The sequence below is a fragment of the Pteronotus mesoamericanus genome, unplaced genomic scaffold (assembly GCF_021234165.1).
Source record: "Pteronotus mesoamericanus isolate MK-2021 breed Mesoamerican mustached bat unplaced genomic scaffold, CSHL_Meso_final scaffold_165, whole genome shotgun sequence".
In the NCBI taxonomy this organism is placed as follows: Eukaryota; Metazoa; Chordata; class Mammalia; order Chiroptera; family Mormoopidae; genus Pteronotus; species Pteronotus mesoamericanus.
The window spans coordinates 4,397,832-4,423,027 of record NW_026555307.1 but is presented as its reverse complement, the minus strand read 5'-3'; the positions used below and the strand labels follow the sequence as shown (position 1 = coordinate 4,423,027).

At 39.9% G+C, this 25,196-nt stretch overlaps 1 protein-coding gene across 1 annotated transcript in view; it reads left to right on the top strand.

The window, feature by feature from the left end:
• CEP89 (centrosomal protein 89) overlaps positions 1-25,196 on the top strand; it is an 83,407-nt gene that overhangs the window by 25,803 nt on the left and 32,408 nt on the right. Inside the window, 8 exon segments of the mRNA XM_054588974.1 lie at positions 4,933-4,961; positions 5,703-5,745; positions 9,282-9,500; positions 10,658-10,800; positions 16,574-16,624; positions 16,789-16,872; positions 19,023-19,126; positions 22,843-22,958. Of these exon segments, the coding sequence (XP_054444949.1) occupies positions 4,933-4,961; positions 5,703-5,745; positions 9,282-9,500; positions 10,658-10,800; positions 16,574-16,624; positions 16,789-16,872; positions 19,023-19,126; positions 22,843-22,958 (789 nt within the window).

Below are 25,196 nucleotides of genomic sequence, written 5' to 3'. Positions count from 1 at the left end.
CACCCAGCCCCTTTTCCCCCCTCCCTTCTGGCAACTGTCAAAATGTTCTGTGTATCTATGAGTCTGTTTCTGTTTTGTTTGTTCATTTATTTTGTTTTTTAGATTCCACACATAAGTGAAATCATGTGGTATGTGTCTTTCTCTGACTGATTTATTTTACTCAGCTCAATACCCTCTAAGTCCATCCATGTTGTTACAAATGGCAAGCTTTCATTCTCTTTTATTGCCGAGTTATGTTACATGGTCAAAATGTGCCACTTCTTTATTGATTCATCTATTGATGGACACTTAGGTTGCTTCCATATCTTGGCTATTATAAATAATGCTGCAGTGAACATATGGGTGTATAAATCTTTTCTATTTATTTGTTTATTTATTCATTCACTCATTCATTCCTTTTTAAAAATGTCTTTTCAATCTAGTGTTTTAGGTTTCCTTAGATAAATACCCAGAAGTGGAATTGCTGGATTCTTCTTTATCTCTTTTATATCCTTTGTTTTAAAGTCTATTTTGTCTGGTATACATATTGCTACCACAGCTTTTTTTGTTTCCATTTTCAAGAATATCTTTTTCCATCCCTTTACTTTTCAGTTTGTGTATGTCTTTCTACCTGAAGTGAGTGTCTAGTCAACAGTATATGTATAGGTCTTTTTTTCTTATCCATTCAACCACCTTTTGCCTTTTGACTGGAACTTTTAGTTCATTTACATTTAAAGTAATTATTGAACCCTGGCTGTTGTGATTCAGTGGATTGATCACCAGCCTGGAAACTGAAAACATTACCAGTTTGATTCCTAATCAGGGCACATGCCAGGATTGCAGGCAGGGTCCCTGGTTGAGGGTGTGCGAGAAGTAACCTATTGATGTATCTCTCATACACTGATGTTTCTTTCCTTCTCTTTCTCCTTTCCTCCTCTCTAAAAGTAAATAAATAAAAATCTTAGAACAATAATTATCGATAGATTTGTATTTATTGCCATTTTATTGTTTATATTTATCTTTTTTTTTCTTCTTAAAAAAGGCCTTTTAACATTTTGTGTAATACTGATTTTGTGACAATCAACAACTCCTCTGACTTTTTCTTGTGTGGGAAGATATTTATATGTCCCTCAATTATAAATGATAGCTTTGCTGGGTAAAGTAGTCTTGGTTGTAGGTCCCTGCTTTGCACCAGTTGGAATATTTTGTGCAAATCCCTTCCTGTCTGCAAAGTTTCTGTGGAAAAATCAGCTGACAGTTTTATAGGAACGCCATTGCAGGTAACTAACTGCTTTTCTCTTGCTGCTTTTAACATTCTCTCTTTGTCTTTAACCTTTGGCATTCTAATTGTGATGTGTCCCGGTGTGGGCCTGGACTCTCTGTACTTTCTGAACTTGTGTCTCTATTTTCTTTACCACGTTAGGGAAGTTTTTCATCATTATTTTTTCAAGTAAGTTTTCAATTCCTTCTGGTAACCCCATGATGCAAATGTTGGTGTACTTGATGTTGTCCCAAAGGCCCCTTAAACTATCTTCATTTGGGGGGATTCTTTTTCTTTTTTGTTGTTCTGTCTGGGTGTTTTTTGCTACCTTCTGTTCCAAATTGCTGATTTGATCCTCTGCTTCAACTACTCTACTGTTGATTCCTTTTACTATATTCTTCATTTTAGTTATTGTACTCTTCACTTCTGACTGGTCCTTTTTTATATTTTATACCTTCATATTTATGTTTTTATCTCTTTGTTGAGTTAATCTATTCTTTTCCTAAGTTCATTGAGCATCCTTACAACTAGTGTTTTGAACCCTATATCTGGTAGATTGCTTGTCTCCATTTTGTTTAATTCTTTTTCTGGAGTTTTGTCCTGTTCTGTCATTTGTGAAATGTTTCTTTGTCTCCTCATTTTGGCTGACTCCCTGTGTTTGTTTCTATGTATTAGATAGAGCTGCTATGTCTCCCAGGCTTCATAGAGTGGCCTTATATAGTAGATGTCCTGTCAGGCCCACTGGCACAGCCTGGATAGTCACCTGAGCTGGGCACGTCATGTGTGCCCGCCCCCCTGCAGTGTGGGCTGTGCGCACTCTCTTGTTGTAGTTGAGCCTTGATTGTGGTTGGCCCATCAATGGGAGGGATTGACTCCCAGGCTAATCGGCTGAAAGGACTGGCCAAGACTACAACAGATGAGCTTTTGTGCAGGGGCTGACCCCATCAGTGGGTCTCTGGTGCCAGTTGAGACTGCCCCTTGAATGTGTCACTGGTGGAATTGATTGGGCAGTGCTCTGGTGTGGTCTGAAGCTGTCTACTGGGTGCACTGGCTCTGGGGCCTTCTGAGAGGTGCAGGCCAAGGTTAGCCACTCCTTGTGTCATGTCAGGGGTCACCTGGCATGAACTACAAAGCAATCTGCAGACCGTTGCCACTTGTGCTGGGCGTGGAGGTGCCCGGGAGAGGCCAAGCTGTGAACTGAGGCTGGCTGCCACCAGTGCCAGTCTTAGGGCTGCTTAGCAACAGGGACAGGGCATGCTGAAGCCAGATGCTACTTGTTTGGGGTTTGTGAACCTTTGAGAGATTTTAGCAAAGTCCAAAGTGTAAACCAAGATAGGCTGTTTATATGGAAACGCCACTGGAAGTGGCTTGAGTAGGTTTGAGAGTTGGGTGGGGTGGATGGAGTCTCAGGGAAATACCAGAGCAGGATGAACAGTGATGAACAGTTTGACTCAGGTGAATGGAGACTCAGATCCAGCACCCACCTGCTGGGTCTGTGGGGAGGGGTCTCAGCAAAGGAACAGTGTCTTCTGCCAGAACTTCTGTCTGGGAGAAAGCTGCCACTCCCCCCCTCACCCTAAAGCCAGACAATTCAGTTCCTACCCCTATGTCTCTGATGCCTTTTGAGCTGCTGCCTTAGCTCTGGAGCTCAGAACAAGTGAGTCCTTCAGGAGTAACTCCGTGTGCTGGCCCTTAAAGAGGAATGCCTGGGACCCTGGAAGCCCTCTGTCTCACTTGGCCACAATCTCCACTGATTTTCACAGCCAGAGATTATGAGGATTTCTCTCTCCAGCACTAGAACCCTAGCCCTGGATTGGGGGTCCTGGTGTAGGGCTGGGACCCCTCATTCGTAGGGGGTCCTCTGCAGCTAAATTATTCCTCCTGATTCTTTTTTATTAAAAAAGATTTTATTTATTTATTATTAGAGGGGAAGGGAAGGAGAAAGAGAGGGAGAGAAACATGACATGTGATAGATACGTCAACTGGTTGCCTCTTGCACTTCCCCAACTGGGGACCTGACCCTCAACCCAGGCATGTGCCCTGACTGGGAATCGAACTGGCGATCTTTTGGCTCACAGGCCGGCACTCAGTCCACTGAGCCACACCAGCCAGGGCTATGCCTCCTAATTCTTTAGTAGCTCACGTGGGTGTGGAACCTGACTGTCCTGCACCCCTGCGCCTCCTCCTAGTCTCCATGTGGCTTCTTCCATATATCCTTAGTTATAGGACTTTTGTTCAGCTAGACTTCATGGGGGTCTCAGTGATGGCTGTTCAGTAGTTCAGTTGTAAGTCTGAAGTGATCATGAGAGGATGTTAGTAGTGCATTTACCTACTCTCCCATTTTGTCTGGAGCCTGTTTTTCTTCATTGAATCCCCTGCCCTCCCCCAGCTTTATTTTGTGAAGAATTTAAGGAGGACATAGAAGATTCCAGTCCATTAAATATGAAAGCAGTAGATCTGATATAGTATTGTAAGATACCAAATCAAGACTATTATAAAAGAGTTATTAAAAATGTAAATTGTTTTTGTATCAGTTTAAACATTTGCTCATCAGAAATTTATTCAGCACCTACTGTGTGCCAGAAATGATGGAGCCACAGTCCTTTATCCTCACATTCTAGTAGCAGGCGAGGATGTGCAGATGGTGAGCTGTCTGTGTGGAGGTGGCCACAAAGACCAGAGAGCAGTCAGCGTTGTCTGACAGTGGTAGCAGGTGGCAGGGAGAACGGGTCATTAGGCTGGAAGGACCGGGTAGGGTTTCATCTGGGGCCCCAGTCCAGGCTGCTACAAGACACTTGATTAAAAACAGTTTTGTTAATAATGAATGTCAACTTTAATTGGAAGAAATAAAAAAAAAATTTAAAAAAGAAATGGGAAAAAGCAGTTTGGTCAAAAATAGTGGATTAAGATGACTTTTGGTCAAAAATAAGAGCTTCATTGATTAGTTGTTCAAGTGTTGGTAATTGTAATGAACCAGGAAGTAGATTTATAATCCTGTATGCATCTTTGAGCTGTTTTTCTGAATTCTGTAAGTTTTTTTTCTACTTTTTTGCATATTCATTTCTAATTTATTTTTCGGCCAGTTATTTCTGTTCTGCAAATTAATCGTGGAAAGTTAAAAGCAACCAATTTCTAAAAAGTTGGAAGTCCAACTTCTCACTGCAACAAATGGTACAGGCAAACTGGGTCATAAGGTCACCCACTTCAAGGAGGATCTTAATGATGAATGTGTGTATTTGCAGGTTGAAAATGAGTTACTGGGCAAGGTTTGTTTTCATCTGTGTCACTGAGGCAGCCTGCCTCAAGGAACAACTACTTTTCTGACAAAGTCAGATGCTACCCCCAGGCAGGGTAGGCCCAACCCATTTGGGGAATGGCAGGAGCACAGGGGCGGGGGATGTGTTAGAAAGTTAGAGAGGAGCCCTGCTTGCAAAGGGCTCACTCTGAGGAATTTGGCCTCAGTTCTCCAATCCTGTGAGCCACGGAAGGTGCTCAGGAATGAGCAGGATAGACAAAGACCTGGGCTCTCTGCATCGCTCCAGAACCAGCTGCTACGTGACCTTGCAAAACCTGTCCCTGCTCCCTGCTTTGTTTAGCTCGCCTGTGGAAAGGGAGTTTCTGTGATTGTACTCGAGTTGTCAAATGTCTTTATTTGCTTTTACATTTTTTTCTACTTTTTTTTTTTAAATCAGATGGTGAACATTCTGTTCTGAATTTAAAGGTAAGATTACTTTTTAAAAAATTGGTTTTCTCAATAGATTGAATTTCCACCATAATTTTTAAACAACTTTTGTGATATGTGGGAAAAAGAACTTGCCTTAAGAGTTCTATCTGATTGAATATTTCTTTTTAAATACTTTTAAAAAGTTGAAGAGACTCATGTTTTCCAGTTTAAAAGTGAAAGTAATGTATTGAGAGGTTAGAAACCACTTACATAATTTGTAGAGTGAATAGACAATAACTAATTTGCAAACATGGAAATAGTTCTAATTTAAGTTTTGAATTGTGTGATGTCATAGGAATTTAAAAATTAAACATTTCTCAGTAGAATTTATAACCTCATCTACTTTTTCAGCAGAAGCTAGAAGCGTAATATCAGACTGATGTGTAATGAAAAAATTAACAAAAGTTCAAAGGTTTCCTTTTCCTCAAAGTTTTGTGTTGAAAAACAAGATCTTACATTCTTTTCTGAGTACCCTGAAAACATGCATCTCTGTAGTTTATGGGGTCTTCTTGCATATCCCAAGGGAAAAAGGCCCGGTTGGAGTTTGTTTTGCACATTTCTGCTCAGTACTTGCAGCCATATCACATGCTTTAGAATGTGAATTGATGGCCTGTTACTCGTGGGACCTACATATAAGGACACAGTGACTGTCTGAACTCACAGGCAAAGACAGAAAGTTTGAACAGAGGATGCTAAGACTCTCAATTTATTAGGCTTATGTTTTTTCTCCCCACCCAGGATGAAAAACCACCGTTATATGGAAAACCCCCACCCTCACCAGGTATTTACCTTCTGGTTTTCATTATGATTGAAAAACTTATAGTTTTATAGAATACCCAGAGTAATCTCATCTAAAATAAAGATCTCTTTTTTCCCCTCCCCTATAAAAGCTGCTGCTTCTGTCCCATTACTGGAATTGGGAAAAGGTAGCAATTGAATATCTACCTTTGCCTCACAAGACAGGGTCCAGCCCTGCCTGGCATGGTTCAGTTGGTTGAGCATTGTCCCACAAAACAAAACATCTCTGGTTCAATTCCCAGTCAGGGCACCTACCTAAGTTTTGGCTAGTCTCCAGTTGGGGCATGTGTGTGTAAGAGGCAACTGATCAATGTTTCTCTCCCTTTCTTTTTTCCTCCCTTCCTCTCGCTCTAAAAAAAAAAAAAAAAATTAAATATTTTTAAAAAAAGAGAGAGAGAGAGAGAAGATCCAAATAGTCAAACATTGGATGGTACAAGTATGTCCCCATGGGATGTGCTCAGACCCTGGGGGTGGTGGGTAGAGGGACCTGTGGGGTTTGCTTAGATGTTGGAGGGTGGGTATATGCAAATGAGGGCTCTGCTCTGGGGCTAGAGGCAGAGTGTGAGGTCTAGAGATGTTTTCTGGTATACTTCCCATTTATGGAGCTTCAGTAGCTTTCAAAGTGAATTTTGCCATTTTTGCCTGTTAGGCTTCACATCACTATTTGAAAACCATATTGGGTATCAAGACTTTTAAGTGTATCCTCTATGTGGGATTGACTTGATTTTCACATGTGTTTTTGGTGCTACATTGTGGGAGTTTTCTAGGGCTATAACTTCTAGCCCACAGGCTCATTCATCATTGTATGTATTCTGCCACCCAGCCATCCTTTGAATTGATATATTATTTAAAATGCTTACATGATTTCTATGAAGTATTGGCAAGTGTCTCTGAGAATATTAAATATACTCATTCCAAAGTCTTGTAGTTTTTGTGCCAGCCACTCTTTCCTGTTACTTGACTTTGGTGCTTCTATGGGCTCAGACACTCGATGGTTCTTGTTGGTGTGCCCACCTTGGTTCCTGAGAGTCCCTATTGGTCTGCCTGGGGATGCTGTATCTGCTTACTGCAGGCTGCTCAGATGGGGAAGCCAGCCAGGCTGCCAGTAGTACAGCCTGTTTCCAGTGACTGACAGGCCTTTGGGTTGCCCTGCCTCTCAGACCTCAGTGCCTATAGGTACTGCCTGCCAAGGGGCATGCATCTCTGCTGTCGGCTGCCTGGCCAGGGGTTTGAGCCCTATTTGGTGCTCTAATGGACACCTCATTGGTCCTTTCTAGGCCACTTCAGTTCCCACTACCTGCCAGGGCAAAACATCCCCACTTTTTGTAGCTAATATCTCCCAGCATATTCTAGGCTGCAGCTTCTGTCTTCAGCCTAATCTCAGCTGTTTTCTTTCTGGGATTCCTCATGGTTCCCCTCTTGTTCTCAGCGTAGCTGTGGAGTTACTCACTTCATAGCCTTTCCTTTCATGTTCTAAGGACCGGATATATATGTATCAGGGGTCGGGGGAAGTTATCTGGAGTCACAGTCCCCTCCCTGGCCCTTGTCCGTCCCCTGGGGTGTGCATCGAATCTACTGTCTGGAGCCACCAGTCCTCGCACCCTTGTCTGTCCACAGAAGCTCTGCTTCTGGTTCCACCTCTGGAAGCATGCCCTGGCCAGGGAGCCCATGGTAGTTGTCACCCATTTTTGGCCTCTTTGAGCTTATCTCACAATGGAATATCACTCTCTGTTTTCTTCCTATCTTTCTTACTATTTCTTGTAGCGTAGCACGATGAGCGGGGTGGGTGGGGGCAGCGCCATGGCGGGTCGCAGCTCGTCCCGGGCCCGGAGCAGCAATTGCCATGCCAGGGGGATGGGGCATGGAGCTCCTGGGATCTGAGGATTACCATCCGGGGCCAGCTGAGATGGGAGCAGGGCTCTGAATCCTGCAGAGCCCGTCCCAGGGTTGTCACGGTTGGGGGGAATAAACACGAGTTGTCGCAAACACTTCTCTGTTTGCCAGAAGGGACATGGCACATCCCCCTAATGGGGAAGGCCCAGAGTAACCTTTGTTCAAAGGCTTTTATTGAAAAGGTTATCAGTGGGGCCAGGTAGCAGGAAGGCACAGGTTGTCTCATTACATCAGTATGTTAGTGTTCACAGAGAATGGGTGATGTTTTGAAGAAAACAAATGGCAGGAACACACCAATTTACATGGGTCCGAGAGGAGACTAGTAAACAAGAGAGATGACTAAACATGAGAGCGTAGTAAACACAAGAGTGCCTAAAGGTATAGGGTTAGGGTCTGTGGATAATGTAAATTTCCTTCCCAGCTTGAGCCGGCTAGAGCTTCTGAGGGAAGAACAAAGCATCATTTAAAGAATTTACTTTTAGGCCTGATTTCCCTGGGAACAGCCAGATTTGGTTTAGGACTGACTCCGGTATTGCATTGTTTCGAGCCTGAGCCAGGCGCGGGTGGGGAGCCACCAAGAGACAAGGAAACCTCTTTCAGATAGAATGAGGACTCCGGCCATGTCCAAGCCAAGCCGAGGGATGCGGGCCTTTTTGGCCTTTCTCTGTGTCCCCCAATTTCTTGTCTGCTGCCAATACCTCAATCGGTATCTGTCTAGGTCGATATCTCGGCTCGAGATAACTTACCCGTCAGGGATTATCGACCATCGCATGGCAGAGCAGAAAGGCAGGAGCTATGCCCCTGCCAGTGGGGACAGGTTGTGCCTCCTCAGGAGCCTGTTTCTCTACGGCCTCCCTGATTATTTCCAGCCTTGGGGCCCTCCAGCCTGTTGGTGGGGTTACAGTTCCTGAAACCAGACAGGGCATTTCCCAACAATTTCTCCTTAAAATCCTTTGTGCTCATCAGTTTTCTTCTCTCCCTGGTGCCATTATGTTAGTGCCCACATGCTGGCGGCGCCCGTCTCTTCAGCTGAGGCTGCCTTCAGAGCTTTGGGTCTGTTTCTAGACTGAGCTTACGTTCCCTTGCTCCAGCTGTGTTCCTTGTCTGGCTAAGTATCTTCCAAACCACAGATCTTGGTGCTCATCCTTGATTTTCTTCTCCTCACTGTCCACACCCCGTCAGCTGTTGAGCCCTGTGGGGTCTCATCCCTGAATCCTTCTCTCATATAACCCTTCCTCTCCATCCCCACCGTAGTGCCGCCCTTCAGAGCCCCTCTGGGCTGGGCCTCATTCATTCACCTTCTTTCCTGCTGGCCTGACGATTCATCTGAGAGTAGAGCCTCTTCCTTTTCACACTTGCCTAAAAGGCTTTCTGGTTCCTGGTGGCCTCCCCTGGTTCCTGCCTACCCCTCTGTCACCTCTCCTCCTGTCACCCACTGTAGCCTCATCAGGCCACTCCTTCTTATACAGGCCATTTTCTTTTCCAGGATCAAGAGCATAATATGAGGCCTGACAGAGAGTAGTTGCTCACATGGTTTTTCAGAAGAGGTCTTGAGTAATTTTGACATAAAATTGTAAATGTCAGTTAATATTTTAAAACATTTTCCCTTTCCCTGTACCTTTTCAGATATAACTGGTAAAACACGTCAACAATGTATAGAAATAACCAAAGAAAAGTTTGAGGAATTAAAAGAAGAAAATTTACATCTGAACAGTACAAACCAAACCCTTACTCTTGACCTTAACATAGTAAAGCAGGAAGTGAAAAAACTACGATTAAAACTTAAGAAAATACAAAAAGAAAATGGACAGCGGAAAGAGGCTGAGAAAGCATCCTCTCAGGAAGGTGGGGACAGCTACACAGTTCTTTCATTAAAGAAACGAACAGGACTTTATTCATTTTTTTATTTGAGAGTTAATATTTTAGGTTATAATATTTATTGTTAATATTCATATTTTGTGTTATAATATTTTAGGTTCTTTCATTAATATCCTTATACTTGTGGTAATTTGATTTTATCTGCTCTATCATTATTATTGTTATGCCAAACATTTCTAGTACTTCTGGATTTGATGTTTAGGAAAGTAACTTTACATATATTTCATATTAGTTTTTATACCACTGAACAGCATATAAAAGTGCCTTTTACCACATATTTACCAGTGATGAGATTATATTTTTCTTGCTAATTTGATAGGAAAAAAAGGATCACATTTTAATTTGTATTTCTTTTATTATTGATGAGCTTAAATATTTTTTCATGTCTTTGCAGGTCACTTTTCATTTTTAAATTTTCCCACTTTATATTGAGATACTTGGCTTTTTCTCATTGGTTTGTAGGAGCTCTTTATATGTTAAGGATGTTAGCCTTTGTCATATATGTAATATTTTCTTAGTTTCTTGATAATTTAACTAAACCTATGAAATATTTTTTATGACTTATGCCCTTTTTACCTGTTAGATTATATAAATAATTACTAATGTTGTCTCTCTACATTTATCTATTAATATAGGACTAATATTATTGCCGAAAGAGAAATGATGTCATTTTCTTTATATAGACTCTGCATATTTCTTGTTTTATGCACATTTATTTCTATGTACTTTATGTTATTTGTGTTATTACTTTGTGGGATCTATTTTCTATTATGTTTTCTAATAGATATTGCTATTATTTGGAAAGGTTATTCTAATAAATTTTCCATTTATCCTATGTGATTTGGAAGGCAAATATTTATATATCATTGGAAACAATGACTTTTCCTTTTCAATTTAAGTTTTTATTTTACCTTAATTAATTGTCCATATAAAAACTTCCACAAACTTCTAAGGTGTTGACTATTCAGTGTTAAAAAACTTAGGAACTTTTATTCATTTATACCTATATATTTATCATGCACTGCCTCTGTGAGCCTAAAAGGAAAAAAGGGAAGATAGTTAGCAATTTATATAAAATCTTAATTAATATACAAATTCTTATAGTATGATATTTTTTTCAATAGTTGCTGCACCTGAATTACTTTCACTAAGAAAACAAACTCAAGAACTACTGGATGAAAATGATGGGTTGAAAATGACTGTCCATCGTTTGAATGTAGAACTGAGCAGATATCAAACAAAATTCAGGCATTTATCTAAGGAAGAGGTAATGTTTCCAATTAAGATATATCAGTTTTCAGACTTTTTTTAGCCTTTCCTGTTAAATTGATTTCCAAATATGGGGTATTCATATTTATTACAGAATTTGATATAAAAAGACAAAGTACAGTATTTCTAGGGACCTTTCTATCTCCTTCTTCCTTCCACCTCCTCCCCTCCTTTTCTCCCTTCTCCTCTCCCTCTCTCACTTCCTTTCTTCCTGCCTTTCTCATAACAAAGGCAGTAAGGGCTCTTTGGAAAAAATTAGGACTGCCCTGGCCAGTGTGGCTCAGTTGGTTGGAGCATCGTCCTATAAACCAAAAAGTTACAGGTTCAATTCCCAGTCAGGACACATGCCTGGGTGGCAGGTTTGGTTCCTGGTTGGGGGCACATGTGAGAGGCAACCAGTTGATGTTTCCCTCTCACATCAATGTTTCTCTCCCTATATCTCTCTCCCTCCCTTTGCTTCTCTCTAAAATCAATAAGCATGTTCTAATGTGAGGATAACAAAAAAATAAATAAATAAATGGGACAATACAGAAGTTTATATAAACTAAAAGAATGAAAGTCTATACAGCTGCTCCATTCTCAGTCCTGTTCCTCAAATTTACAGCTGTTATCTATCAGTTCACTAACTTCCAAAAGAAGGCAGACTAGTTTTTACAGACCTCGAATACCTAACTCTAGTCAATGGGACTTGAATTTATGAGTCCCATACAGGTGTATAGCAAACAAAGAAACAGTTTCTGTTTATTATTTTTTAAAAGATTTTATTTAATTTATTTTTAGAGACAGGGGAAAGAAGGGAGAGGGAGAGAAACATCAATGTGTGGTTGCCTCTCACAATCCCCTTACTGGGGACCTGGCCCATAATCCAGCCATGTACCCTGACTGGGAATCAAACCAGTGACCCTTTGGTTCATAGGCCGGCACTCAACCCACTAAGTCACACATGCCAGGGCCAAAGAAACAATTTTTAAATGGGCTCAACTATATGCCCAGCCTCAGCACAAAGGGAACAGACAAAAATGACCATCTCCTACTTTTTCCCTGAAAGAGGTATAATTACATACTTTCGTAGCTGCTGCCTGGATTCTAATCATCTAGGTGCTGATTGCATTCTCTCTCATTGGAACACTGGTGGGTATTGGTACATCCTCAACTAATGGGAGCCCCTAAGAACAAAGACATTGGACAAAGATTTGAAGGGCAACTAGGAGCTCCAATTGGGCTGATTGATGAGGTTCATCTCCAACAAGAGATCATTTGACTGATTGGTGAGGTTTATCTTTTACAAGAGACCATTCTGACAAGACTGGGAGAGGAGGCTGCAATACCAACACAGAGGATCAAGGAAAATGAAGAAAGGAGGAAATGTTTTATGCAAAAGAACAAAATTAGGCTTCTGAAACCAACCTGAAGGAGTTCATCGCCAGCAGACCAGCCTTACAAGAAATGTTAGAAGGAGTTCTTTAGGCTGAAAAGAATGGGTGCTAATTAGTAACAAAATCATATAAAAGTGTAAAACTCACTGGTAAAGGTAATTAGTTAAATTCAGAATACTCTAATATTGTAGTGGTTGTGGGTCTATCACTTATAGCTCTAGTAAAAAGATTAAAGACAAAAGTATTTAAAATAACTATACAATAATTTATTAGTGGATACACAATATAAAAAGATATAAAGTATGATATCAAAAATAAAATGTGGGGTTATGGTAAAAACATAGAACTTTGTATGTTTAGTGTTAACCAAGACCCACCAGTATCCCAACAAGGGCAATTTTAGTGAGCATGTAGATGTATGCTGATTAGAAGCTCAAAGTTAAGATGTTATTAGCTTAAATGACTGTTAAAAAATGTTTTATGCAAGCCTCATGGTAGTCACAAAGCAAAAACCTATAGTAGGTATACACAAAAAATAAAGAGAAAGGAATCAAGAATCAAAGCACACCACTACATAAAATCATCAAACCACAAAGGAAGAGAGTAAGAAATGGAGAAACAAAGAAATAAACTACAAAACAGCCAGGAAACAATGGGCAAAATGGCAATTAAAAAGTCCATACTTAATTATTTTAAATGAAAGGACTAAATTCTACAATCAAAAGACATAGAGTAGCAAAATGGATAAAAGAAAAGCAAGACCCTACTATATGCTACCTAAAAAGATTTCCTTCAGGTGTAAGGACACACTTAGACTGAAAGTGAAGGGATGGAAAAATATATTTAATGCAGATGGAAAGCATGAGTGACTATGCTTATATCGGACAAGATAAACTTTAAGTCAAAACTGTAAAAGAGACAAAGTTTATTATATAATAATAAAGGAGTCAGTTCATCAAGAAAATATAATAGTTGTAAATATTTATGCACCCAACATCAGAGCACCTAAATATATAAAGCAAATATTAACAACTGCAGGGAGGAACAGCAATAATAGTAGGGGACTTCAATACTCCAACAATAGATAAATCATCAAGACAGAAGATCAGTATGGAAATATTGGACTTAAACTACATGTTAAACCAGATGGACCTAATACAGAACTTTTTATCTAACAGTAGAAGAATACACATTCTTCTCAAGTTCACATGGAATATTCTTCAGTAAAAACCATATGTTAGATCACAAGTCAATAAATTTAAGAAGATTGAAATCATATCAAGAATCTTTTCTAACCACAATTTATGAAATTGGAAACCAATTACAAGAAAAAAAAACAACCAGGAAATCTTGCAGATATGTGGAGATTGAACAACATGCTACTGAACATCCAGGGATCAAAGAAGAAATCAAAAGAAAAATTTTTAAAAAATACCTTGAGACAGCCCTGGCTAGCGTGGCTCAGGGCATTGAGTGTCAGCCTGAGAAACAAAGGGTTGTCAGATCGATTCCTGGTCAGGGCACATACGTGGGTTGCGGGCAGGGTTCCCCAGTTACGGGCACCCAAGAGGCGCAACACATTGATGTTTCTCTCCCTCTCTTTTTCCCTTTCTTCCCCTCTCTAAAAATAAGTAAATAAAATATTTTTTAAAAAATACCTTGAGAAAAATGAAAATGGAAGCACAACTTACCAAAACTCATGGGATGCAGCAACAGCAGTTCCAAAGCAACAAATACAAATGTTAAGAATAAAGAATAAATAAACAACCTAAGTTTACACCTCAAGGAACTAGGAAAAGAAGACCTTTGTAAGTAAGCCCAAAGTGAACTGAAGGAATAAAATGAAAATAAGCGGAGAATAAATGAAATAGAGGCTAAAATGACAACAACACATCAATGAAACTAAGAGCTGTTTTTTTGAAAAGATAAATAAAATTGGCCAACCTTTAGCTAGACTAAGAAAAAGAGAAAATTCAAATAAATAAAAAGGAGGAGGCATTACAACTAAGAACACAAAAATACTAAGGATCGTAAGAAACTACCATGAACAATTATACTCCAACAAATTAGATGACCCAGAAGAACTTGATAAATTCCTAGAAATCTACAACATAGAAAGACTGAATTATAAAGAAATAGAAATTCTGAACAGATCAATTACTAGTATGGAGATTGAAAAAAGAAAAGCCCAGGACAAGATGGCTTTACTGGTGAATTGTGCCAGTAAACCTTTAAAGGAAAATTAATACCAATCCTTCTTAAATGCTTCCAAAAAGTTGAAAAGGAAGAAACACTTCCAAATTCATTTTACAAAATCAGCATTACCTTGATTCCAACACCATACAAGAACACTAAAAGAAAAGAAAATTACAGGCCAATATCCCTGATGAACAGAGATGCAAAAATCCTCAAAAAAAATATAAGCAAACTGACCTTGACAGTACATTAAAAGGATCATACACCATGATGAAGTGTGATTTATTCCTCAGGTGCAAAAATGGTTCAATATATAAGTCAATATATGCAACACACCACATTAAATGAATAAAAGTCATGATCATTTTAATAGGTGCATAAATAGCATGTGACAAAATTCAACACCTTTTCACCATAAAAACTCAACTTTGAGAAAGAAGAACAAAGCTGGAGGCATCACACCTGATTTCAAATGACATTACAAAGCTATGGTAATCAAAATAGTATGGAACTGCCGTAAAAATAGGCACATCAATGGAACAGAATAGAGGGCCCAGAAATAAATCCATGAATATATGGTTGGTTTATTCTTGATAAAGGAGGCAAGGATATACAACAAAGAGTGGATAGTCTCTTCAATAAGTGCTGATTGGAAAACTGGATATACTCACGCAAAAGAATCTTACACCATATACAAAAATCAGCTCAAGTAGATTAAAGACTTGAATGTAAAGCCTGAAACAATAACAGTCCTTAACATTGGCCTTGGCAATGATTTTTTGGATTTGACCAAAAGCAATGTCAATAAAAGCAAAAATAAAGAAATGGGACTACATCAAAATAAAAATCTACATAGCAAATGTACCATGAACATAATGAAATGGAACTCATGGAATTGGAGAAAATATTTGCAAACCACATCTTTGATAAAGGGTTAGTGTCCGAAACATACAAAGAATTCACATAATTCAATAGCACAAAAACAAATAAACCAATTTTTTAAATGGATGAAGGACCTAAATACAATAGATATTTTCCCAAAAAGACATATAAATGGCCAACAATTACGTGAAAAGTTGCTCAGCACTACTAATCATGAGGGAAATGCAAATCGAAACCACAGGAAGATATCACCTCACACCTGTTAGCATGTCAGTTATCAAAAAGATGAGATAAGAAATGCTGGTATGAGTATAAAGAAAAGGGAAACCTTGTACATTGTTGATAGGAATGTGAATTAGTACAGTCCCAATGGAGAACAGTGTGGAGGTTCATCAGGAAATCAAAAATAGAACTACCATATGATTCAGCAAGCCCACTTCTAGATATATATCCAAAAGAAACAAAATCACTATCTGGATAACATGTCTGTATACCCCTATTTATTACAGCATTATTCATATCAGCTAAGGTATGAAAACCTATGTTTCCATGGATAAAGAAAAATGTGAGGTATATGTGGTTTATGATATATATGTATATGAATGATTTGCACATATATAATGGAATATTATTTAGACTTTAAAAAGAAGGTAATCCTTCCATTTGCAACAACATAGATGACTCTGAAGGGCATTGTGCTAAGTGAAATAAGCCAGACAGATACTGCATAGTATTACTTGTATATGGATTCTAAAAAAGAAAAGAAAATAGGTGAAATTTGAATATATTCTGTAGATTAGAATATAGTACATCACTGTTGATTTCTTGATATTTTAAAAAGGCTTTATTTATTTTTAGAGAAAGGGGAAGGGAGGGAGAAAGAGAGGGAGAAAAACAGCAATGTGTGGTTGCCTCTTGCATGTCCCCAACTGGGGATCTGGCCCACAATCCAGGCATGTGCCCTGACTGGGAATCAAACCAGCAACCCTTTGTTTCACAGGCCAGCACTCAATCCACTGAGCCACACCAGCCAGGGCTGATTTCTGGATTTTTATGATGGTGCCATGGTGGAGTAAGTGAAGGCTTTTTTTTTTTTTTTTTTTTTTTTTGGAATTATACACCAAAGTATTGCAGGAAAGGAGCGATTATATCTGCAAATTATTCTTGAACAATTCAAAAGAAATTTTTCTCATGTATATATATGTGCCTATATATATAGATGCATAGATCGCTGATGCACAGTAGATCAAGAACATCTAAGTCTTGAAATTTCAGAAGTGTAGTTTAATTTGTCTTCAAAATGTGTTTTGTTCATAGAGTATAAATATTGAAGGCCTCCCGTCAAAGGGCCCTATACCACCCTGGTTGGTAAGTGAAAGTTACTTAATTTTAGGCCCATATTTTCTGGGCTATATTTGAAAAGCTATTCATATCTACTCCAGATTAAGTGTATTTTCTCACCTTTTTAAAAATTTGCTGATTGTGTTTAGATGTAAGAAATATATTAATCTTTTTTACCCCATTATCTTCAGTTGGATATAAAGTATCTGTCACCCTTGTTGCTGGCTTACGAAGACAGAATGAAAGAGAAGGATGAGCTCATTGCCACCCTTCAGGTAGGTTGGCAGATGTCTCAGGGGAGAAAAGGTTAAAAAAAATAAGACCATTTCAAACTTTGAAGAAACATTTTGAAGTAGGTATGCCCAACATCTAATAGGTTATCAAATATTTGTTAAAGGAAAGGAGAAAGGAGTGTAGCAGGGTAGGAGGGAGGGAACGAAGGAAGAGGGGAGGCAGGATGGGAGCAACTGGTGGAGCAGGAGCGGGAGGCAGAGAGAGATGAGGAGGTGTGGAGGGACAGGGTGGTTCTGCATAGGAAAGGCAGCAATGGGAGGAGCTCCTTTCCTGGTACCCTGCAGCTGCAAATGCCACTGTTAGAACAGACATTTGGGCAGATCAGGTTAGGTAGTAGTAGCTAGGGGCATTTTACGTAGACTTCTTAATTCAGTGAAGAGCTGACCCCAGGGAAGTCCAATTATTGAGCTGTTGGAAACAGTGAGAAAGTGAGGTTTTTATTTATTTCTGCCTTGTTCACCTCTATTTTATAGGAATGGCTTCTGGCAATGGAGCTCATTTTAATTACACAGGAGACCAAAGCTATGTGGGTGCTGTAGATACATTCATGCCTCTCCGTGCTACACCCCTTTGGGTTCCTCATTTAAGTGGCCCAAGAGATCTCTGGCATTGGAATGACCCAGGGAGAGAAGTGTTGGTTTGTCTGGGATCCCCAGCTGGAAGGGTCTCTGAAGGCCAGCCTGTACTTCCTACACTTGTCTCATGTATATGGCCCATGTAATGCAGTTGTGAACATTTTCTTCTAGTGAATAAATCTTATACTAATTGATGAAATATCAATCCTCATAATTAAGAAAATTACTAATTCAAAGCTCCCTCTAAATCAGGAGGTCAGGAAACATTTTCCATAAAGGGCCATTTAGTAAATAATTTCGGCTTTGAAGGCTATGCAGTCACTGTTTTACAACTACTTGGCTCTGCTGTTCTAGCATGGAAGCAGCCATAGACACCGTGTAAACAAGTGGGCACATCTGTGTTCCAATAAAGCATTATTTACAAAACAGGCAGCTGGCCTGGGGGCTTTAGTTTGCCTGACCCTTGTTCTGAAAGAGCCAGTGGACTGCCAGCAAGTGGGGGTAGGTCTGAGCAGAAAGTTGAGGAAGAGAAGTTATTAGCATTGTTTAAGTTAAACAGGGATAAGCGTAAATTTTAGCTGGGAGAAGAAAATTTAGAAGCATCTCGGAATAAATACTGGCACCTAAGATTTTCACTGAAGGACAGCCCAAGGCACTGAAGCTGGCCAAGGGCTGGCTGAGAAAAGCTGTCATGGAGGAGGCCCAGCAGAAGGGCCACAGTTGTGCACCTGAAACTAATACATAATAATATTGAATGTTAATCGTAATTAAGTTTTTAAAAGTGCCACAAACACAGACTTAGGAGTTGAAAACTGAGACCAAGTAACAGTCCTTGAGTTGGAGCTAATGACTGATGAAATTGTACTTAATCATGGCTCTAAGAGAAGCTTTGTTGTAATTGTAATGAGGCCAAATTAAGAGACTCCAACCCCCATACTAAGCTCTTGAAAAGTTCTTATTTTTAATCTAAAAAGCTCCATTTTATCCTCCAAAGTCTTTTTTATTGATTGATTTGAGAGAGACAGACAGACAGACAAGGGGAGAAAGAGAGAGAAACCTTGATTTATTGCTCTACTTATTGATGTATTCATTGGCTGACTCTTGTATGTGCTCCAGCCAAGGACTGAACCCACACCCTTGGCGTATTGGGATGATGATCTAACCAACTGTGCTCCCCAGCCAAGGGCCCCTTCAAAGTCTTTCAACAAAGGAAAAATTAGTGTTTACAGGTTATCTCTACTTTTGTTATGCCTTTTTTTATCTTTTCAAGTATTTCACAGTTATACAAAAATGTGATGAGATTAGGAACTGAATATTTAAAACCTGAGGTTCAGTGTCCCTTGTTCTCAGCATCGTAGTTGTCTCTAGACTCACTATACCGTGCGCTCCTTGAGAGCAAGTACTTGGTGCTGGTACCAAGTTTCAGGCTGCTGTTACTGTGAGACTTTTCTCAAAAGTGATTAGCATTTGATTTTAGCCGCAGCAACAGCACTAGAACTAAGAGATACAGATATGTGTGTATGTGTGTGTTACAATTTACGTAAATTTTATTTCAGGAGGAAATGAGAATGTTCAGGATGCGAGTCCAAGAAGTGGTGAAAGAAAATAAAGAATTGCACGAACAGTTAAATAAGAGTAGTCCTGTTACCAGTGAGGAATGGCAAGTGGTGTTGTATTTCTGGTATTTTACTGATTTAAAAAAAAAAAAAAGATAATAGGAATAAACTTTATTTAATCATCAAATGCATTTTCTTTTTTAAACTAAAATATTTTAAGGGAGAGCTTCTAAGAAATTAGTAAGGTACAGTGAACTCTAGCAGTTTATTCTAAACTTGTATTTTAAAGATTAGTCTAAAAATTCTAAGTAGGTTTTTAAACCTGAATTATATTTGCTGTCCCCATTTTTATCTCCTAAGGTTGTATTTTTCTAGGGTGCTTTTCCCACCCCAAACCTGTGGGGTCACCGTCTTTCTTAGACCCCTGCAATTGCTCCCAGGGCTTTTAGAGCAGTCAGTCCAGGATGCAGCCCTGCACAGCCCTCTTCCCTCAGTGTTGTCCCACCCTGTCCTGTCCTGTCTGCCCTATGCAGGCCTTCCTTCCATTCTCTGACAGCTAAGTGTTGCCTCACTTCCATCCTGTGGCTGATACTGCTCCCTACCCCCGAATGCCCCCTCCTCACTACTATTCATATATGAGCCCCACCCCGCAAAATGGCACTGGTAAGCAGTTATTCCTATAGGCAGGGTTAATTGCTCTCTTGCCTCAGTTTCTGACCTAGCCTTTAAACACACATCCTGTTCTCATACCTGCCACACACCAGCAGCCTGTGTGTTCTACATTTGTCTCCTCCTTCTCCTTTGTGAGCTCCTCAAGGTCAGAGCTGCGTCCTATTCATCCACACAGCAGCAGCAAATGCCTGTTCAGTGAATTTGAGAAAGTGAATGTCTTCAAAAGTCTAAAGGAATATCCGGGCAAGATTAAGAAAGCAAAAACTATTCAGATAGATCTTTTTTGCTTTTTGTAGGTATGTTACGTTTAGTATTTTTTTAAGCATGTCAACATTACTGCAAAAAAATTAAGTATTTCCATATGTGAGAGTCAGAAATTCAGAAGTGAGTCAAAAGCATTCTTACTGGTATGTCAGTTCCCCCGACATTATGATCACTGATGTGTCAGTTGGGACTGGCCTGGGCAGCTGCTGGATCTTGGTGCACCCTCACTTCTCCTCTTGAACTTGGATTTTCTTCTGTCAGGTTTCCTAGTCTGTCTCCCTTCACACCCTCCTTGAGTAGCTCCCTGGAAAGCAGGTCAGTTAGAATGGGCCTCTCGTGCCTCCACGAGTCCTTGTGAGAACCTGGAACCTCAGTTACTTTTTCTAACCTTGTATATAGCTGTACGTCAAACCTGTTTAGTTTTCCTTTTTTAAAAAAAAATTTTATTTATTTTTAGACAGAGGGGAAGGGAGGGAGAAAGAGAGGCAGAGAAACATCAATGTGCGGTTACCTCTCGCACACCCCACACTGGGGACCTGGCCTGCAGCCAGGCATGTGCTCTGACTGGGAATCAAACCGGCGACCCCTTGTTTGGCAGGCTAGCACTCAATCCACTGAGCCACACCAGGCAGGGCAGTTTTTGTTTTTGTTTTAATTAGTATGTATGTATTTATTTATATTTTTTTCCAGTACCATTTCTCCCCCTTATACCCTCCAGCTCCTCTATAATTACCATACTGTTCTCTATGTTTATGAGTCCTTTTTCCTTTTTACTCAATCCCTCTGCTCCCTAACCACCCTCCCCAGAGCTGTCAGCCTGCACTCTATGAGTCTCTCTCTCTGTTTTGCTTGTTAGTTCAGTTTGTTCATTAGATTCCACATATGAGTGAAATCATATGGTATTTGACTTTCTCTGGCTTATTTAACTTAACATAGCATTCTCCAGGTCCATCCATGCTGTCACAAAGGGTAAAATTTTCTTTTTTACAGCTGAGTCGTATTCCATTGTGTAAATGTCCCATAGTTGTTTTATCCAGTCATCTATTGGACACTTGGGCTGCTTCCATATCTTGGTAATTGTAAATAATGCTGCAGTGAGCACAGGGGTGCTTATGTTGTTTCGGGATTCTTCGGATAAACTCCCAGAAGTGGAATTGCTGGGTCATAAGGCAGTTCCATTTTAAATTTTTTCAAGGTAACTCCATGCTGTTTTCCACAGCGGCTGCACCAATCTGTATTCCCACCAACAGTGCACAAGGGTTCCCCTTTCTCCACATCCTTGTCAGCACTTGTTTGTTGGTTTATTGATGACAGCCATTCTTGCCAGTGTGAGGTGATATCTCATTGTGGTTTTAATTTTTATTTCTCTTACTTTTCCTTAAAATAAAAACAAATAAATAAATTTTAAAAAGACAGATCTTGCCTTCAAACGCATGAGCCATATTCCCAATCCTGAGTTTATTGGCATTTGAAATTTGGACCCTGCTCAGGTGTGGTGGGCTGTGCTGTTTGGGTGAACTTTAGGTCTGTTCAGTGCCTGTTGAGCCGCCCACCCCCACCAGCTACCCGCTTCCTTGAATTGACTGTCCTCCAGTTGGGCGTGCGGGCCCTGGCCTCTGGAGCATAGCACTGCTGAAGCCTCTTACAGCCGTGTGCTTCCCCCGCCTCCTTGGCTGCGGCTCCCCTGGCGCACAGGTGTGAGACACAGTGCCTCCTCGCCAGAGCCTCAGAGCCTCGGGCACAGTGACTTTGCACTTCAGTAGAAGCTTTTTCCTTAGTTTCAAATGAAGTACAATGAACTTCTGGGCTGCAGCTTCTTTTCCTAACTTCCTCTGACCAGGTGTATAACCTCAGGCTAGGTTTCTTTACCTATAAAATGGGAGCGAGTGCTAAACTAGATCTGAGGTTTTCATCTCTTTTGTAGAAATGGGATCCCTTTCCTTTAAAAAAGAAAGAAGGGAAGAAAAGAAGATTGGAGGGAGGGAGGGGAAAAAGGGAAGGAGGAAGAAAGTAAGTCTTATAAGGAAGTCCAAAACGGGCAAGCGGAGCTGCTCTGTGTAAGGCAGGAATGAGGAGGCTGGAGCTGTCCAGCCAGGGACAGCACCCTTCCTGGGCAGATGGTAGGCCTTCTTAGCTTGATTCCTTTCATCTTTTTTCTCCTTCTTCCACCTCATTTTTTTACTTTAAAGTGGGAAATTGAAATAATTTACTGGTTTATAGTGTACATTGGTTGGTAAACATTTATCTAGATCTTCAAGGTCCTTTCAGCCCATTCTGATTGGAACTTGTGACCTTGAAGGTTGAGCTGGGCTGGCATATACTGACCACCATCTGTAAGGAAAGGGTTTGCTTGTAATGAAATTAGGCTGGGGACTCTCAGTACAGTTTAAGGAACTGTCCAAAGGCTTTTAACAAAGCTCTTGTTTTTTTGTAACATATGCTACTGATTATAAGTGAGTATTTTTAAAATTAAAATGGGAACTTTCTAAATTCTTTAAAAATATTTGATGTTGGCTTCAAAATAAACCAGTGATTGGGGGGATTGGAGTTTTGTGTAAATGAAACAAGATTGGCCATTTGATAATTGTTCAAGCTGGGTGTTTTATACATGTGAGTTTATCATTCTCTTCTTTCTACTTTTGTGTATGTTTGGAATTTTACATTTCAAAAAGTTACTAAGAAGTTCATAATTCAAACTTCATTACTGTCCTTTCTCCTAATTTATTGCACATGGTGGGATTAATGTGTTAATAACATGTTTAGCATTAAAACATGTCCAAATATTCATTCCCTACAACATCAGTTACTTTCTTTTAGACTTGGAGTGTCTCTGTAATCATTCAGCACCTGAATGGCAGTGTTTAATTTTGTAAATCAATTGTAGGCATCAGCTTCAGATTCAGGCGGAACTGGTTTTAGAGGAAAACAGGCTGTTGATAGAACAGTTGGAGATTCAGCAAAGAAAAGCCAAGGATACCCAGCAGGAGCGTCTCCAGGAAGGTGAGCTGTCTTTCCAGTGAGTAGTGGTAATGCTGTGGTGTCATTGTTATGTCATTGTACACTTGCACCCCCATTCCAGTAGGGTCCCCCCTTCAAATTGGAAGTAGAGGAAATCATATTTTTTACAATACATGTTTCTTTACTGAAATGCAGTTGTTTATGTTATAACATATCCAGCCATTATCCATAATGAATTGATTGCTTTCTCTTAGACTCCACAGTGTCACTTTAATTGTTCTATATATTTTGTAAATCACTTGTAGGTGATAGGTTTAGAATCAGTGAATCTGGTTTTAAGGGAAATAGCACCATATAAATAGGAAGAATTATGTGAAGTGAATAATTTGAAATAATACAATGATCTGTACCTGAATATTTGTTGAATGAGTAAATAAGTAGAACCATTTGATTTCTAAACAGTCTCTCTGTGCTCTTGTCCTTTCTTCAGAGCAATAGGTACTGTTGAAGTTAAATCTCTGTCAGATAGTTTCATGATCGCCCCTCTCCTTCTGGGTTGCTCCCTCTCTCCTTAGGAGCCTCACAGTATATAACAGTGGACTTGGAAATGGGTCAGGTTGAGTCATTTTTTCCACTTTCATTAAAACCAAAATTTATGAACAAAAAGATAGTGGGGTTTTTTCCTTTTGCTTTACTGATTTTTTTTTCCAATGAAGAATAATGTAGGACAGGAGGCCTAAATACAAGCTGTCTTGCATGAGCTGATATAACCCCTCTTTTGTTTTCCTTTCTGCACCTGATTATTAAACCACTCCCCCTTCTTCACTGAGGAAGAGTTAACTGCTAGCCTCTCCTGTTGCCGAAGCCACTAGGCTAGCACTTCATTTGTTTCTGATGGCCAGATCAGGCTTAAAAATGAGAGCATCTCTCAGAGTCCAACAGGAGTTTCCTCCACAGGACTTCTCCACTCCCTAACTTTATGTGGCACAAAAGTATATGCTCTTACTCTGGCATTATTTGTGGGGGATGGGAGACAGTGTTGTTGAGCCTCCCATCTTTGCTTTCAATATTAGAGAGAACAGGGAAAATTAATTTTATATTCACTAAGCTTATACTTTTTTCAAACATAGCAGATCTGAACAGGTATGATGATTCTTCTGGTCATGTGGAGCAGAGCCAACCTTTTGGCCTCTATGATTCAGTCAACTGCCTCTTATTTTTCTGTTTCCCAGAAACAGCTATTCATGTTGATCAACTAAAAAATTTTTTAATCCTCACCTAATGGCATGCTTATTGATTTTAGAGAGAGGGGAAAGGAGGAAGAGAGAGAAGAAAAACATGGATGCAAGAGAGAAACATTGATTGGTTGCCTCTCCCATCCTCCTGACCCGGGACCAAACCTGCAACCCAGACATGTGCCCCAACCAGAAGTCAAACTTGTGACCATTTTGTTCATGGGACAGGGCTCCAACCAACTAAGCCACAGCTGCCAGGGTGATCAACTAAATGTTTTAATGCAGTATAAGAGTTTAAAGTTTTATGCTATACTACTTCTATGTACTAGTTTCAACAGATACCCAGGAAGTATCTCATTATTACATAATACTATGACACATAGGATGAAGTATTTATGATTTACTTTAGATATAGGACATAAAACATAAAAACTTAATGAGAAAAGGAAAGAAAAATAATAAATTTGGGTCTTAGTTTGTGTTACTGAACAGTGTCCACTCAGCACTAGCAGAGCTGAACACCAAACACTGAGAATTGCAGTGAAAAAAGACTCTCTTATTTTATTATGAATGGCATCATCCAGGAAAAATGGGAAGCTAACACTCAAAAACCTGAACTCTAGATAGTTTACAGACAAGGGCTTTTATAGAGTGAAATCATAGTCATCATGAGTGAGGGATTTGGGGTTATTGGTCTTGCTTGTCGGTCAAGAGTGAGGTAAGCCCAATAAACCATAATTTTAGGTCTTGAAGTCAGCTTTGGGGTCCCTCAGTCTGGTTTCATGAGGACATGGCCAGAGGTCATTCCACTTTGGAAGTCAGGAGCTGAAACACAACTTAGGCCATGATGTTATCTTTAGCTTACATGGAAACCCATACCTTGTGATCCTTAGTCAAGGTTTGGCCATTGTTTCTGGCTGCCTCAGTGGGTTAATGACTCAAAAGGGAAAGGGCTAAGGCTTAACTGGACATGCTGTTAAGAAACTGAGTAGAGTGCTGGGGCTCCATATGAAATCAAAATCATACATTAAATTAGGATCCTCGA